Source organism: Medicago sativa, chromosome 1 (genome assembly GCF_051527215.1).
Source record: "Medicago sativa cultivar Bolivia chromosome 1, Bolivia_mono, whole genome shotgun sequence".
Lineage (NCBI taxonomy): Eukaryota > Viridiplantae > Streptophyta > Magnoliopsida > Fabales > Fabaceae > Medicago > Medicago sativa.
Window position 1 is genome coordinate 91,068,326 of NC_140749.1, and position 15,862 is coordinate 91,084,187.

General features: G+C 31.6%; 1 protein-coding gene and 1 long non-coding RNA gene across 3 annotated transcripts; both read left to right on the forward strand.

Annotated features, from left to right (window-relative positions):
- The first annotated feature begins 5,864 nt into the window (after positions 1-5,864).
- On the forward strand, positions 5,865-9,969 carry LOC146959067 (uncharacterized). Of its 2 annotated transcripts, XR_015024790.1 has the most exons (3): positions 6,098-6,591; positions 7,737-7,822; positions 9,754-9,969. It is a non-coding gene; the product is annotated as an uncharacterized LOC146959067 (long non-coding RNA). The 2 variants fall into 2 exon arrangements; XR_015024789.1 differs by having other exon boundaries at positions 5,865-7,822.
- An 886-nt stretch (positions 9,970-10,855) lies between these two features.
- LOC146959068 (zinc finger protein JAGGED-like) lies at positions 10,856-13,877 on the forward strand. Its single transcript, XM_085740600.1, has 5 exons — positions 10,856-11,050; positions 11,178-11,284; positions 11,716-11,850; positions 11,974-12,061; positions 13,182-13,877. Coding segments are annotated over exons 1-5 (702 nt in total). The 5' UTR covers positions 10,856-11,048; the 3' UTR covers positions 13,552-13,877.
- Positions 13,878-15,862: the final 1,985 nt, after the last annotated feature.

Here is a 15,862-nt window from a genome sequence, read left to right on the forward strand (position 1 = left end):
GAAACTAACTCTGTCTAAAGTGTTCACGTGGCACCCCTTATCCACGTGTGTGTCGTTGTTAGCCAAATGAAAAACTTTTAATGGGGATTCGACTATAAGAACTAATTTAATGAAATGTTAGTACGTAAGAGTCAACTTAAAATCTTTTGATCGTAGAGAAGCAACATAAATCTTAAAATAAATTTAAGAGATCAAACATACAATATAATTTGACCTGTAATATCTCCTGATTAGAATTTCATCCCTTAAGGTGAATTAAGTTTGGAATCGGGGTTCGAACCTCGTCTTTCATATCATGCAAGTATGTCCCTATCAACTGAGTTGTTTTCGCAATGACACGTTTCTTATTTATTTTAATAAATATATATTTTATACGTGTTCAACTAATTTATATTGTAAAAATTTAGATTCATAACATGGTCGAATTTCTATTGCTAAAGTCGAATAAAATAATATGAATTGCACAACTCGAATCGTTATCTGTTTGTCTAGGTCATAGGCTCCAGAGCCATTTCCATACGGAAACAAAAAAGGCTCCATGCTAATAAATGTGTGAGGTCCTTTTCCTTTTCATTATTCTAGTAAGGGTGCCTCTAAAAGTTCTTGAAATTTAAGATACACACAAAATGTTTACTAAAAGAAAAACAAATTGTCATACGGGTGATCATTATTCATTAGTATCTTTTAGGTTTTTTTTCTTCATATGAACTTAAAAAAATATCCAAAGGTGAGCCGTCGTTTTTTTTTTAATATTTCTTTTTAAAAAAACGATTGATTAAGGGATTATTTTGTTGATAATTAAAGTAGTAATAAATTGCTAATAATCAGTTTACAACGGTTTTGGTCAAACAAAAAAAAAAGGAATTTGAAATTTTCACCTTGAGGTTATAAAGTTAATTTCCTACCAAAGCTAAGTCATTTTTATGTTAGAATGGTGAATTTTATTTTTAATTTAAAAAAAGTTAAAAAAAAATGTAGGTTTTGTGAAAAGTAGTGAACTTTCACCTTTAAACTATTTTTTTAAGGTTCATACCGGAAAAAGACATTTTCATTACTATAATTTTTGGTTTATAAATATCTGATTAATGTCACCAATTTTAAGAACGTGTCTTTATATAATTTTTTTTTTGGTGAAAATGTCTTTATATAATTTAAACACACAAACTATTATGTACATTTTTAAAAAAAAAAATGAAGATGTCGTTAAAAAACTGCATTTTAATCGCAAATCAAATATTAAAAGGAGAAAGAGTACAAGGGGTACTCCAACCCGATAAACCATACAACCAATTCCACAAAGAAACTCACCCCTATTCCGGATGGAGAAGCCCACAACAAAGGGTAAACAAAAGAAGAAAAAAGATGAAGAAGAAGATCGAGTATATGAAGAAGGAAAAAAAAAACCAATGTTGTGCTAGGGAGGGACTTACACAAGGATTTCTCAACAGATGATGAATCAAGAGTTGCCATGGGTTAGTCGACCACCTCTAGTTCAAAATCAATAAAAAAAATTACAACCATTTGAAGATATGTGGAGTCAACCAACTCTAGTCGAGGCAAAACCTTTTGGATAACAATTGTTGGATCCAAACCTCATAGTTGATACAATAAAAATGTATTTTAGGATACAATTGAAACTTCGGATATGTCTTAATTTGTAGAAGAAACTTTGTCCATAATCGGTTTATTGACTGGGAAAGTGGCTAAAGATCACTATGGAGGATGGTATGGCGTCTTTGAGGATTAGTTTTATAATGCTCCAATTTTTAAAGATATTGGCCTTTGGCAAATTCAGCCGATAAGTCAAGTTTGATCAATGGTTTTTTTACTCATAATTCAAACTTATATTCTTTTGTGTTATTTGTCCGAAAATAGTGCATATTAACATCTTGAAGACAATCACTTAATTATAAGTATAGAGAGGTTTCATTCTCAATAATAAAAAAAACAATTATGAAAATGTTTAATGTACACATTTCTTAAAAAAATTGAACAAATATTAATTTATGATGGGGATCAATTAACTTCTTTTAAAGATGTTAAACTAGTCTATCAAAATTGACATTTAAAGAAGTTAAATTAGTTCATCGAAACATTGGAGTGAATCAAACCTAAAATTTTGAGAGGAACACACTTTAAAGTCTCAAGTCAACGCTATCAGACCTTCTCAAGTGGGTTTGGATCAACTTACTCTCTAGAAGCAAACTCTTGTTAGAGTTTACTCCACTCAATATAACTCAGTATATACATCAAATTTCATTAATCCAGCTGTAACTATTTTTATATTATTTTATGATCATGCCTACCAACAATTATAACTATTATAGTCAATAATTTACTTATATTTTTAAAAGTATATTATTATTTTTTTTCTTTTGTGAGGAAAAGTATATTATGTTGAATAGAGTTTATTTAAAGTATAAGAGAAAAAATTAAAATATTTTTTGAAGGAATTTTTAAAAAAAGAGGAGTGCTATAGTAATTTTCAAAGTATATTATGAGACTTGCATATTTGTTATACTCATTAAGAACTATTAATTTGACAGTTGAATTAACTAAATTTAATGTATATGATGAGTTATTAAGTGGAATTACATTGACAAGAGTTACTCCTAAATTAAGTAAGTTGATCCCCACCCTTTATTTATTATACAAAAATGTATATTAAATTGTTTGGTTTTTCCTTGACATTAATTGTCGATCTACACATGAAATATCAATGCAATATCGCTACTGAAGATAAAACATTCTCAATTTGAATATTTTGGGTACTAATTAGAAAGGAAGAAGCCAAGATGATGAAGACAATATCGTATATTGGTTGTACGTTGGATTGCTATAGAGTTCTGAACACGGAAGAGATGTTAATTGGAAATACTGCTTAAAATTGTGATGGACCACCTCAAAAAGTAATCGATCACATATAAACAAGTAGTTTTCAGGTAATTGGGGTGCGGTCTCATTGCATGATTTTTCTGTCCAGGTTAATTTTGAAAACATCAAATGTGTCTCAAATCCTTCATATAGCTAGCTATAGTCAAGATCAAGACCAGCTGCAGTGAAGTGGTCCATGAAATATCACCTGATTTTAATGCATATAGCTTGCTTTCTTATATTAGACAGTGTGTCTTCTTTTTCTTTCATTATTAATCATTTTCGGACGTGGGTAAGATTGTGGACAAGAGGATTCTAACTATTATTTTTTATTGCCATTTGCAAATTATATTATATATACACACACACATAGACATAAATATATACATACATATATAGACATTATTTTAATGGCAAAATCAATATATTAAAAGAGGAGAAGAAGGGAGAACAATGGGTATATTTACCCATTACAATGAAATCAAGAGCCGTCTCAAAAAGGGCAAGGCAAAACAAAAATACAACGTAACAAACCGCAGTAAAATAAAAAGAACAAGCACAATCTTTCAAAAAAAAAAAATTAACAAGCACAAGCACAAGCACAAGGGAATGCGCCTATGCTAAAGAAAAATAACAATCGAAAAAATAAAAAGAAAGGAAAATGATATTTATCTAGAAAAATAGCATCAAGAATTTTTCAAGACACATGTGGCAAGTTTTAATTGCATGATTTATTTGTTCACTTCTTATTTTTCAGTCATACCTTCTTGAATTGTGGCAAATAGTGCATTGTGATTGGCTGCTCTTTATTCTTGAAGAATTCTTGATGTTTTTTTTCTAGAAATATAGCATTGCTCAAAAAGAAAAGCCTAAGCTTTATAAAACCAACAAGCTCCAAAAGAGAAAGACCAGCTCGAACGCTATCTATTCAAGCATAAGGAATGTTCCACAAACTACTCGTAAAAATTGCAAGAGGACCTAGAAAACATCCCTAAGAACCATTTCTAAGAGAATTTAATTCTATCGAGATCCACGAATTCTAAGAAGGAATGTTCCACAAATTTTTACACTAGCTATTCCGTCGTATATTTTTTAAAATATACCTCATCCCACTCTCCCCTTCAATACTGGGTGAATCAAACTCAGCCATCTCCACATCAACTAGACTAGAAAAGCTCATAGGATCGGAGATTGTTGGGCGGATATATATGTAACTACATTTGCACGTCAATATAAATGTTTTAGAGATATTTACAATGGCATATGTAATGGTAATTGTGACCGCATTGTCTCCATTATTTTATTTTATCACAATATAGAGAGAGGTTCGCAGCATAACCAAATCTTAGAAGCCATGCTATTAGCACTCTTGTGCAGCTGGATTGTTGTATATGTAAAACATTCATTAATAAGAGCTTTATTTTTTAACACAAAAAATAAAATAAAAATCACATGAAAATCGTTGTGTATAGTTTCTAGGAGTCATGCACCTAGTAAGCAGTGGTTATATAAAGGAGTCATTAGTGGCTCTAGTACTTATATTTACTCTTATAACTCTTTTAGTTGTACACACTCTCGGCTCTATAAAGTTGATTGTAATTAAGTAATGAATAGTCGCTTCTGCAATCTGCATATATATACGGATAACACTAAGCAACCATATAAAGGAGTCGTTAGAGGTTGATTCTTTGCGAGAAATACATCTCAGCATATATCTAGTAATGACAGAGAATGAAATAATAATGAAAATCAAATCCGTTTCTCTAAATGTATATTTTTTGAAAAGGACTATGTATATGTCATCTATGAGATATACCAAATTTCAAAGAAAAAAGCAACACATATGAGGTTGAGACTATCTCAGATTATAGATTATAAAACCCTAATGATAGCAACGTATCGTTGGTGCTATAAGTCTAAGTTACGCGGGTGTAGACTTTTACATCAAGATGGAGGTATTAAGCTATTGTGGACCATACATCACATGTTCTCAACCTTCCCCTCCCAACTCTTTTTAGCACAATCAATAACTACACAAAATGTATACAGACCCTGTGCCCCGTGTCTCGGTTTCTTTTAGGTATAAACGTAATCTTTCATTCTTAGGGCAACCTTTAATGATCAAAGATATATCTCCTGGACATTTCATTGTCATCCTTTTGTTTGTAATATATACACAGTTTTTTTGTTTGTCTTTTTTTTTTCTTCCTTCAAATGTTGACATACAAGTTTATTAATATTTTTTAAAAAGAAAATACGAAGAGCAGTGTATCTAATATGAACTCAACCCTAATACAAGTAGCTAAAGGATCCGCCAAACAAATCCTGATGAAGAAAAGGCATGATAATAAGTATGTATTTTTTTGAGAGGTTGTCAAATAAGTTTGTTGTATTCATGTATTTTTTAACCATAATGTATTAATTTTCTCATTAGAGCTTAAGTACACGTTTTAATGGTATAGAAAATCTATGCCTTTGAAAGGAAAAAAAGTTTTTTTTATAGGTTTTTAAAATAAGTTTTTTAATGTTTAAAAATGTCAATTCAATTGAACTATACCAAATCAACCCATTCATCATTATCCTTATTATATTTTTTTAATTTGTATGCTTAAAAGACAAATAGGGTGTAAGTTTTTTTAACCGTACCATATAGCATTACTCATATAATAAACTATAATCGAAAGCTTACACCCTATTTGTCTTTTAAGCATACAAAATATAATAAAATTAAAAGGAGTCCAAAATGACACTCCAACTCAATAATGTCAACATAAAAGAAAATATCAATTCTAAAAAAGAAATATAGGCAAAAGAAACATCAACCCCAAGAACACCACACCAAAAGCAAAATATTATCTACGAGAGGATCATATTTCACCGTCCGCTCGTAGAAAGTGCAAGACCCATATTGCTTATCTAAGAATTACCGTTGAGAAGTAAACTTAAAATAATCTACCAATTATTCAACATATACTCAATATTTTAACACTACAAGAAAACTGCAGTTTAGCTTCAGAAATTTTAGCATCATACCATTTTGGATGCTAATAGCGTCTATTTAGCATCCACAAATTTTGATGCAAATGCATATTTTTCAATTCATTGTTTATATGCAATTTAGCTTCAGTCAGTTAGACACTATTTATTGATGCTAATATTTTTTAATTTAATTATTCAATTAGCATCCACAAATTTAGATGCTATTTTTTTTAATTTTTAATTTTACTACTAGTTCCCAAATGTTAACCTAATTTTCCACAACACCAATCGTTTCACAAAACACATTCAGTTTCTAAAGTATAAACTCGAATGCTTCATTATCATATCGATCCTAAAATTCTTCACATAATCATTCAAGGCAAATCCTCCACAAAATTGTTCCCTTCCGGTGTTAACCTAATAGATCTCGAAATCGTTCCAGCCAAATCATAAACATTCACAAATTTTCCCAAAATCTCAATGGTTCCCAATCATAACACAATCGATCCAAAACTATCAAGGTTCCCATCGTTCCCAATCTGTGAAGGTTTGCTGCTTCGCTCTCCCTCAAGATGGATCCCAAATTCAGTTCTCAATCATTTACTGATTCGTTCAAAATCTGTGAAGGTTTTGTGCTCGATCTCGCTCAAGATCGTTTTATGATTGCGGCTTCGCTATCGTTCGGTTATTGCAGTTCCAATCGTCTCAGATCTCGCCGTTTGCAGCTTCGCTTGTTCTGTTTAGTATCTCCCTTTTCTCCCTCAACTCCTCTGTTCTCTTCTATTATGGTTTTTAATAGTTTATTATGTTTCTTTTCGTTAGATCTTAGTGTTTGTTGTTTCTGAAGATCTTTGATTTTTTAGGACATTTTGTTTGCTGTGTATGGTTTATGATGGTATCTTATGGTTTCTAGGAATGGGGTTGGGTTTGTGGTTTGTGATTTTTTAGGGGATTTTGTGGTTTGGTTTCTGATGTGATATGGTAGGATGTTGTGTTAAGGATAGTATGCTATGTATATTTGTTTAACAATATGCTATGTTTTAGAAAATCATTTGTGCATCCAAAGAGAAGAACCAGCTAAAGATAATAATCTAAACTAGCTAATGAATGGTAGAAAAGAACAAGAAGTTAAAGAATTAACTAAGTACCTCCTCCTAGCATGATAATAAAAAAGATCGGAATGGAGCCAATCAAGTATTCGAACATCGTGGTGAGATTGCTAGCAATTGTGATATCAGAAACTAAATGGTGATAATGTTAAGCAAATTAGGAGGCACATTATATATAGCATGAACGTGTATGGAATTTAAAAAATTCCATAGAGTTTATCACTTTTCTTAATTATATGGAATTGGTATATTAAGAAAATTGCTGATGTCTTTCCTTGGGGGAAGCGTGTATCACTAATACGAGACAAATTAGTATAATGAGTCAAGATGACATGACTTTCTTAAACACTCAATTTGGCAGTCTACCATGTCCCGCATGTGAATGCTGCAATGAATAATGGATAATTTTTACTGAGTTTGGTTGTGATAATGCTAATGAGTTTAATTGTGATGATTGATTGTGTTTTTTGGTTGTGAGTGTAACTTTGATGACCTGGCTTCTACGAGTAAAGTGAAATACTATATGAATTATGGAGATTTTGACGGTTCCATTCGACATAGTATGTTACTTGTTATTGGAGATTATAAGTTGTAATGTTGTTGAAAATTTGAGTTATGTGTTATGACTTATGAGCATGTTGGAACACTTCATGATTAAATAACAGTTAAAATAAAATATTTGTAATTCCTTTTACATAGGCCTGACACCTTGACTTTTTGAATTTTTATCTTTCCTTTGGATAGTGTATCTTAATCCTATTTCATTTTACATAGGCCTGTGATACCTTTACTTATGGAGGCTCCACTTCACTGATCAATGCTTATTCAATAGACCAGTTCAGTCGTGCTCTCTGTTAAAGGTATGTTTATGTTTCTTGACCTGAATTGTTCTTTCATCTGATTCTGATTAAAATACAACTTTGTTGTACTCTTCCCATTTTCTTTTGGCTTGATGTATACACATGATTATGCCTTACCGCGGTTAGTGTGGATGGTAGTGGAGTTATGTGAGAGAATTAACCATAATAGGCGATAACCTTGCGGCCATATATGAATTAACTATATTTGTATCTTCTAGTAGTAATATTTAAGTTTTTTTTTGTTGTTGAACAATTCATGCTTTTACATTTTCAAATTACTATTGAAGAATGGTCATGGTTGTTCTTAAACAAGGATTTTCAGATTGCGGAGGTCAGTTTATTTTTGTTTATTTCCAAATATACATTTGTACGTTCTGCCTATAATTTTGAATCTGGACAGTTTATTCTTCTTGCAATTTTGGATATAGTTTTGACAGTCTTGCCTATAGTTTTGAATCTGGACAGGTTTTCCTATATCAAATAGATATTTGAACTTTAAGTTTATGCTATAAAACATTATTTATTTACAGTTTTTAGATACAGCATTCAACTATGTGAACCTATCATTGTTTTACTTATCTGAATGAAGTTTACACTATTTGCTTGGCTTATCTTTTCCCATTAGAAGTCTGTGAATTCATAACTTAATTTTGAACTCACTGTTATTACTATGCAGCTTAGTAGCTTCCTAATTAGTTTGTTATAATTTTGACTTTACTGTTATGACTAAGCAGATTACATCTCTCTGTCTCTGAAAGTAATATCAATCAAATTTTGCAATCCTTGTACCTATTTAAAGGGGCATATATATGCTAGTGTAATTGATAAAAACTCCACTAGCGCTAGAAAACTATTACTGCCATGGCTTGCAACAAGCTTTAATGAAATGGAAGAAGATGTTAAATTATCCTAGGATTTCTAGAATATATTTCTTTCTTAGTTCACCCATGGATTTACTTCTCATTGATACTTTCTGGAAAGATCACTACTAGAATAATTACTTTGTGCAATGCCTTTGCTATTTCAGTTTCCGTTCAATTAAATTGATAGTTTCTGGACAGTTCCCCAATAGAATAAATATTTTGTAGGATAACCTAATTCTGTATAGAGCTTTAATTGTTCATCTTGCTTGAATTGTTCTTTTAATTTTTCATATTGTGGGTGTGATTAAAAATGTTGGAGTTATCATCTTGAAACTTATCTATATGGTGGATTATTAAATGATGATTTGAACTTTTGGCAGCACATTGTATAACTAGAAAAATGGCAAGAATAAACTTGTTAATGTAATTATGATCAGGAATTCGTGTCAAGGAGTTGGTTTATTTTAAGTTATGTAATGATGCATACCCTCGTGTTACAAACACATGTTATATGACCATTCACTTATATGGTTTACTCACTTCCATATTGAGAGGTTCATTTAATTAGTCATGAGTTTATTTCTTTTCTTACTTAACTAATGAAACAAATTGTGAGAAATCTACATAATATTTTCCATAAAATTTGGGACATAATGGCATTGGAAGAATAATTGGTCGTTCACTCTTATTCTCATATGCTCCTCTTCACGAATATTCTTCTTTCTGGTTTTGAATTGGAACTGGCTCACCTGAAGAAACGATAATGTCCATGGTCCTATTCACGAATATTCTTGTTCAAGGATTTTACCCGTTTTTCTTTTTCTTGTACTGATTATTGAGTAAAAAATGCATTAATTTTCTGTGAAATGAAATACCATGGTACATAATTTAAGATTATGAAAATCTGCTGACCCTCGATATCTGCAAATTTACCATGTCACATTCTGGTATTTGCATCCTGCATTGTAATTTGAGACTACGCATGTTGCTTTTTGGAATAGGCATGAAAACTGCATTATACATGTGCTTGGTGATTTGTTTCTATAAAAAGTTGTGTTTTTTTACCAGGATAACTATCAAGAGCGTCTGACTAAGCTAACAAAGATTGATAAGCACTCTGCTGGTGATACGCAAGAGGTGGCTGGAGAGACAAGACTTCGATTATGGGTAGATGTTCTTTATACTAAGTTGATGGATTATGTTTAGTTTCTACTAATTTAACTCTTGGATTATGTTTAGTTTCTACTAATTTTATGGTTAAGACTTCATTATGTGAGTTATTTATAATTGGATGTCGTAGTTTCATGTCTTATTTTAATTTCTATAATATTATATTATTAAGTCATAAATATTATTTTGCAAGTCTGATTAGGGGTAGTTAACCAACAAAAAATAGTCAGTCATATGTATCCAGGATAATTAGTGTACGTGAACTAAATTTATATGCATACACTAATTTTAGCATCCACAATTTCGAACTCTAATTTTGAAAGAATTTAGTTTTTTCAATTTGATCTTAGCATCCACATATGCTAATGCTAAATTTTACCCAACTTTTAGCGTCCACTTCTATAGATGCTAAGTAGCGTCTGCGTAATATGCACTTGTAAAATGCCTTTAGCTTCAATTTTAGCGTCCATTTTTGTAGATGCTATTTTAGCGTCAGTTGGATGCTAGTGTTTAGCATCCAAGCTTTTACTGTCGTCAATTTTTTGGACTCTATACTGATGCTAAAAGGTTGTTAGCATCCACAATTAGCCTTTTAGCATCCATTTTTCTGCTGAATCTAAAACACCATTTTCTTGTAGTGTAAATAGCTTTATTTTGTGATTTTCAAATCAACCAAACAATATATTATTCATTGATTTATTGTTTAGAGTAACAAATCAAATATATAGAAGAATAAGTACAAGACATACTCATCCCATTAAAAGGATACAATGACAGCATAAACTAATTTTTCAATTATGTTTTTACAAGAGAACAAGAATAAATATTATTAACTTAGTATCCTTAATTTCACAATGACGTTTTTCCCAACATAAACTAACTTTTTTTTTTAAGGAATCAAAATCAACTTTCACCTCATGTAACCAAACATGCCCTAAGCTGCTAGCTAATCTTTTAGTATTATAAAGTCACGAGAAGAACTGTCCCTTATTGTTGATTAACTCAATAAATATTGTGTGTGTGTGTGTGTGTGTGTGTGATGAAGAAGGGAGGTAAGTGAGAGAGAGAGTGTAGCAGAAGAACTGATAGAGAACTTTCAAAGCTCTTTATCTTCTACCATCACTCAACTATAGCCTCTACAATATCTTTTTCTTTCTGTAGTCTCTTTCTGCTTGTATCATATTACAATCACCATGTAGGTCTTCCGTCCCCCACTTGATCATCTTCTCCTTTTCAACTTCTACTCTTTTTTCTTCTTTTTTTTTATCTCTCTCTTTCTCTCTCTTATGACTTTGTTAATTGCTTCCTTTTAATTATTACAGGAGACCAGATGGAAATCCTTTAGACCTTAACAATCTGCCTGATGACAACTCTAGCAGAGATCACCACGCTAAACAACTTCTTCCTGACACCACCTCCCCACCACCTGGTAATTCATTCATTTATTTAATTAATTAAACCTTCTTCCATTAATTTTTTTTAAACCTTCTTCCATTAGTGATCACATAATCAAAACAACATAAAAATTGATTGTTTTTTTATATATTATTTTCACAATGCGGTACCATGGAAATAAAATGAAAGACTAAGCTAGGTCATGGTTTTTTTCACCATGATACATTACCCTTTTTCTTCTTTATCGTCTCTTAGACCTAGCGTTGTGTACTTGTTTGTAAGCATATACTAGGAGAAAAAAATGAAATGAAAGGGGTAGTTGGTAAAGTGATAAGAAATGAATAAATGCAATGCAATGCAATGATGGTTTTGGGTTATTGGGAATGAAGTTGGTATACTTTATTTAATTAAGGTAAAGGAAGGGTCTCATCAAAGTTGCTTAAATTGGATATTTTGTTACAACAGTTACAGGTTATAAGGAAAAGGAAAACGGCGAAGATGATGATAGAAAAGACGAGAAGGTCTATGAATGTAGATTTTGTTCCCTCAAATTCTGCAAGTCTCAGGCTCTTGGGGGACACATGAACCGTCATCGCCAAGGCTAGCTGCTTCCTCTACTTTCTTCTTCTTCTCAAAACAAAATATTCAATTCAATAATAATAATATTTTTTATTTTTCGGTTTGATTTGGTTTGTGATTGTTGTGTGGTTGGTTTGGGTGCAGAGAAAGAAACAGAGAAGTTGAACAATGCTCGTCAGCTCCTCTTACGTAATGATCACAACCTTGTTGCCCAAGCTGCCCTTCACCTAGGGTATGCACTTTCCACTTCTTTTACTATTTTTACCTTCTTCAACTTCTATATAATACCTAGACTTTGTAAGCATACTACCATTTTATTTTATGCTGATAACCAACAAGAGTTTCAACTTTATTTTTTTAAAATCATACCATCAATTTTAAAATATTCTTACAAAAGTCGGATGAAGTCACAAAATAGTTAATTTTCATTTTGTGAATATTTTTAACAATTGTGTAAAACCTTTCCAAGTGATAGTGCATACATTTATTTTTAGTACAAAGTGTATATTTTTTAAATAATAAACATAACCACTAGTAATTTACTAAAATTTGTCAATAAAAAATAACTCTTTACTTATTTGTTTGGTCTTTAGTACGTTCTCCGTTTTAAAATAAATGTCACTTAAAAATTTTACACAAGTTAAAAAATGCAATAAATAGTAGAAAGAAAATAATAATTTTATCAAATTATCATTATTGACGTGTTTTCTCCTATTATGAATTCAAAGTGGGATATAATAATTTGGAATTATGTTACATAGTATTTATTAGAAAGTACAAATGATTTTTTTAATATTTAAAAACTGAATTAATATTCATTTTAAAACAATTTTGTTTTATTAATGTGACGCTAATTGTGCCGAAAGAAGCCGAGAACAAGTCCTTCTAAAACTTTGTTAGGTTAGTATTTTTCACTTTTATCATGATTTGAATATGAGCCCTCCAAATATTTTTAAACTCTTATTAATTCAAACAGGCTAAACTACTCATCTCTATATTTCGTCCCATCAAATTAATGAACTTGAATGTGTTGCGGTCAACACACTTCCGCAATCTCGTGTGAGTGGTTGTTGGATTGAGGTTGGATGATCCTAATTTAAACTTGGTATTATTATCATAGTTATAAAATTAAAATTAAATCTGATTTTGCTAGGACATCACACGGCCACTAATGTTGTGAATGCATACCGGGGTGGAATCCTATTTCCAAATTATTATAAACTTGTTTTCCTCACATGTTTTTTGAAAGACTTGTTGTTTTTCAATTAGAATAATACAGTTAGAGCAATAGCATGCATATATACAAAATATACACTGTTTGATTTGATACAATTTGTGAAATTGATATTCAGATGTTATCCACCAATAGCAACAGCAGGGTATCATCCAGCAGGTAACATAGGAGATCATCATCACCCAACAATGCCATTGAGATTCCCAACATCCTTCTCTGCTGCAGGTTCATCATCCTCAACACCACAACAGCCATCTCAAGTTCAACAATATCTGTACTCTTCACCATCACGGCCTATGTCTTTCCCTCCACATTTGGTTCCTCATCACGATTACCGTGTGAGTCATGTGATGAGTAACAATGGGCAGCAGCAATATGTGGCAGGTGGAGGTGAGTCAAGTTACACGTGCATAGGTGCACCGGTTGGACAAGGTTTTCCAGATCATCAATATCCTTCAACGATCAATCGGTTTCAAGATGGTATGTAATGGAGTGATATTTTGTTATCATAAAGACACGCTATCTGTATATCCAGAGAGAGAGATGATTCATAAATTAATTAAGGTGCTGACAGATAGCTAGGGTTATGACTCATCATGAGTAAGAAAGAAGAGATAGCAACAACAGTAACTAGGTGCTGCAGCTTTTGAGCTCATTCACAACCTCAGCTACTTTGGATTCTAGCTGTGGGAATGTCTTTTGTATGTTGGTTCGGTACAACAACAAACAAGCTGTTGGATATGAACTGAAAGTTTGTGTCACTTCCTTTTGCATCCCAAACCCCTTTTATTAATATTTCTTGCTTTTTGTACTATTTCTGTTTCATTTTCTAACTTTTGTGGTTTCATACTTCTTTTCTAACTAAAAATCCACCTCTCACTCTCTCTAGTCAAACCAAAATTAGAATATATTCTAGTTTCTTGATATGCTCATGATGTCAGTGTCACACTATGCTTGCACAATTAAGGTAATATCACAACAAAAGTCGAATACTCCAGCTGAGTGTTTCCGGTATACATACATACATAGAATATTCAAACAATCAATCATGCCTCTACTATCAATCAAATTTCTTCTTAACGCTATCTAGAAAGCTCATGTCTTTCCTCCAAATTTTCATTATATATGTTGTGAACAGTTATAACTAGTAATTTATTTATTTATTTTTAACGGTAAAATGATTATAATAGAAATAATGAGAGAAGTACAAGAGGTACTTAATCCACCAAGAGAACACACAAAAACAAACTTATTAATTAAAACAAAGTAGATGGTTCGAAAACCATACATAGAACAAACACAGACACCCTTTCTTCCTAACTAAGATCACCTCCCAAAGGTAACTATGATATCATCCACGGAATCACAAACCCGATAAGACTTAAAGAAGATACAACTAGTAATTAATTAGCCGAAGACATGAATGCAACAATTTTTTTTTTTTGTTAAAGACAAAAATATGCATTATATAATAAAACCCAAGGAGTGCAGAGGGTTTAAGAAGGAGTACTTCAAATCGTAAAACAAAGCGATAAAAGATAAAGTGTAAGGGAATGGTAAAACAACTAGAACCACAACAAGCATAGTGTAGGATGACATTATTTAGAGATTTTGTTTTTGTTGTGAAAGACATTATTTAGAGATGATGGATCACATTAAGATGGTCTCGCAGAAATAACTAAATTAACTAAATTACTAGTAATTTCGAAGAAATAAAACTCTTGATATCAACTCTAGGCCAACAATTGGTTCCTTCCATTTCAAATTATGATTCATGTTCCAATATTTATCAGTGTACTTATTTTATTTGATTTTAGCTTTCACACATGGGTTTTCCTCTTTGATTTTAGCTTTCACAATTAAATTGGCCCATGTCAAGTGCAATCATTTGTTTAACACATGAACCAGAGTTAAGGACTTTCAATTATTTATTTTACTCCTCTGATGCTTAAGAATTAATAATGCTACATCCCCTAAAAAAATCATGCTTCATATAGTTTACAAAATTAAAAATATACTCTAGACCCATCTTAGAAACAATAACACAGAGCCGAGACTAAAGTGAAAATAATTCAATTTGTTTGGGGAGGAATATAAAGAATTTATATTCCCACCATCCACCCTTCTCGCACCGCCCTCGGTTTTGTCTATTTTATCCCTGTTGGAATTATATCTGAAGTGTTTTTAATGTTTTTCGGATTATAAAATTCAAAATCTATTTGGGTTTATATTTTACACATCCTAACCTTGTATATTAGTGTATTACTTCTATGTCACTATGCACCACCTCAAAATCACATGACTCGGTTAAATGACGTGAGCCTTGACTAGCTACCAATACATGATCAAAAATAATATAATTATCAAACCTGTATAAACCATACACTTAGGTATCTCTACCTATTACCTTAGCATCTTGCGAAATTACCATACCCCATGCTCAAAACTAGTGACATGACCCAACTCATCGAACATGCTTATCAATGACAAATTTTGTCTAAGTTCAAAAGCATAACTCGTTCATACATTCACATTCTTCCAACTTCAGAGTCTCAAAATGTTCATTTCTTGTTCAAATGTGATAAGAGCATCAAGAGCCCATGACCTAACTCCTTGTGATTCCCAACTTGTCAACACTAGTTCTTCCATATTATCAACATCCTCCTCTGAGGAAACCAACTGCTCCACTATGGATTTTAACTCTACCATCCTGAATGGATTTCCCAAAACAATTCCACTTTTGACCCCCCTATGAGAATTAATGACATAAATGACCCACTTTCACATTTTTTAATTTTT

What these genes read in the sequence shown, in the direction of transcription:
- LOC146959068 (XM_085740600.1), top strand. An exon ending in CACCACCTCCCCACCACCTG is followed by an intron (nt 11,285 to 11,715) that starts GTAATTCATTCA and finishes TTGTTACAACAG; the next exon opens with TTACAGGTTATAAGGAAAAG. An exon ending in CAAGCTGCCCTTCACCTAGG is followed by an intron (nt 12,062 to 13,181) that starts GTATGCACTTTC and finishes ATTGATATTCAG; the next exon opens with ATGTTATCCACCAATAGCAA.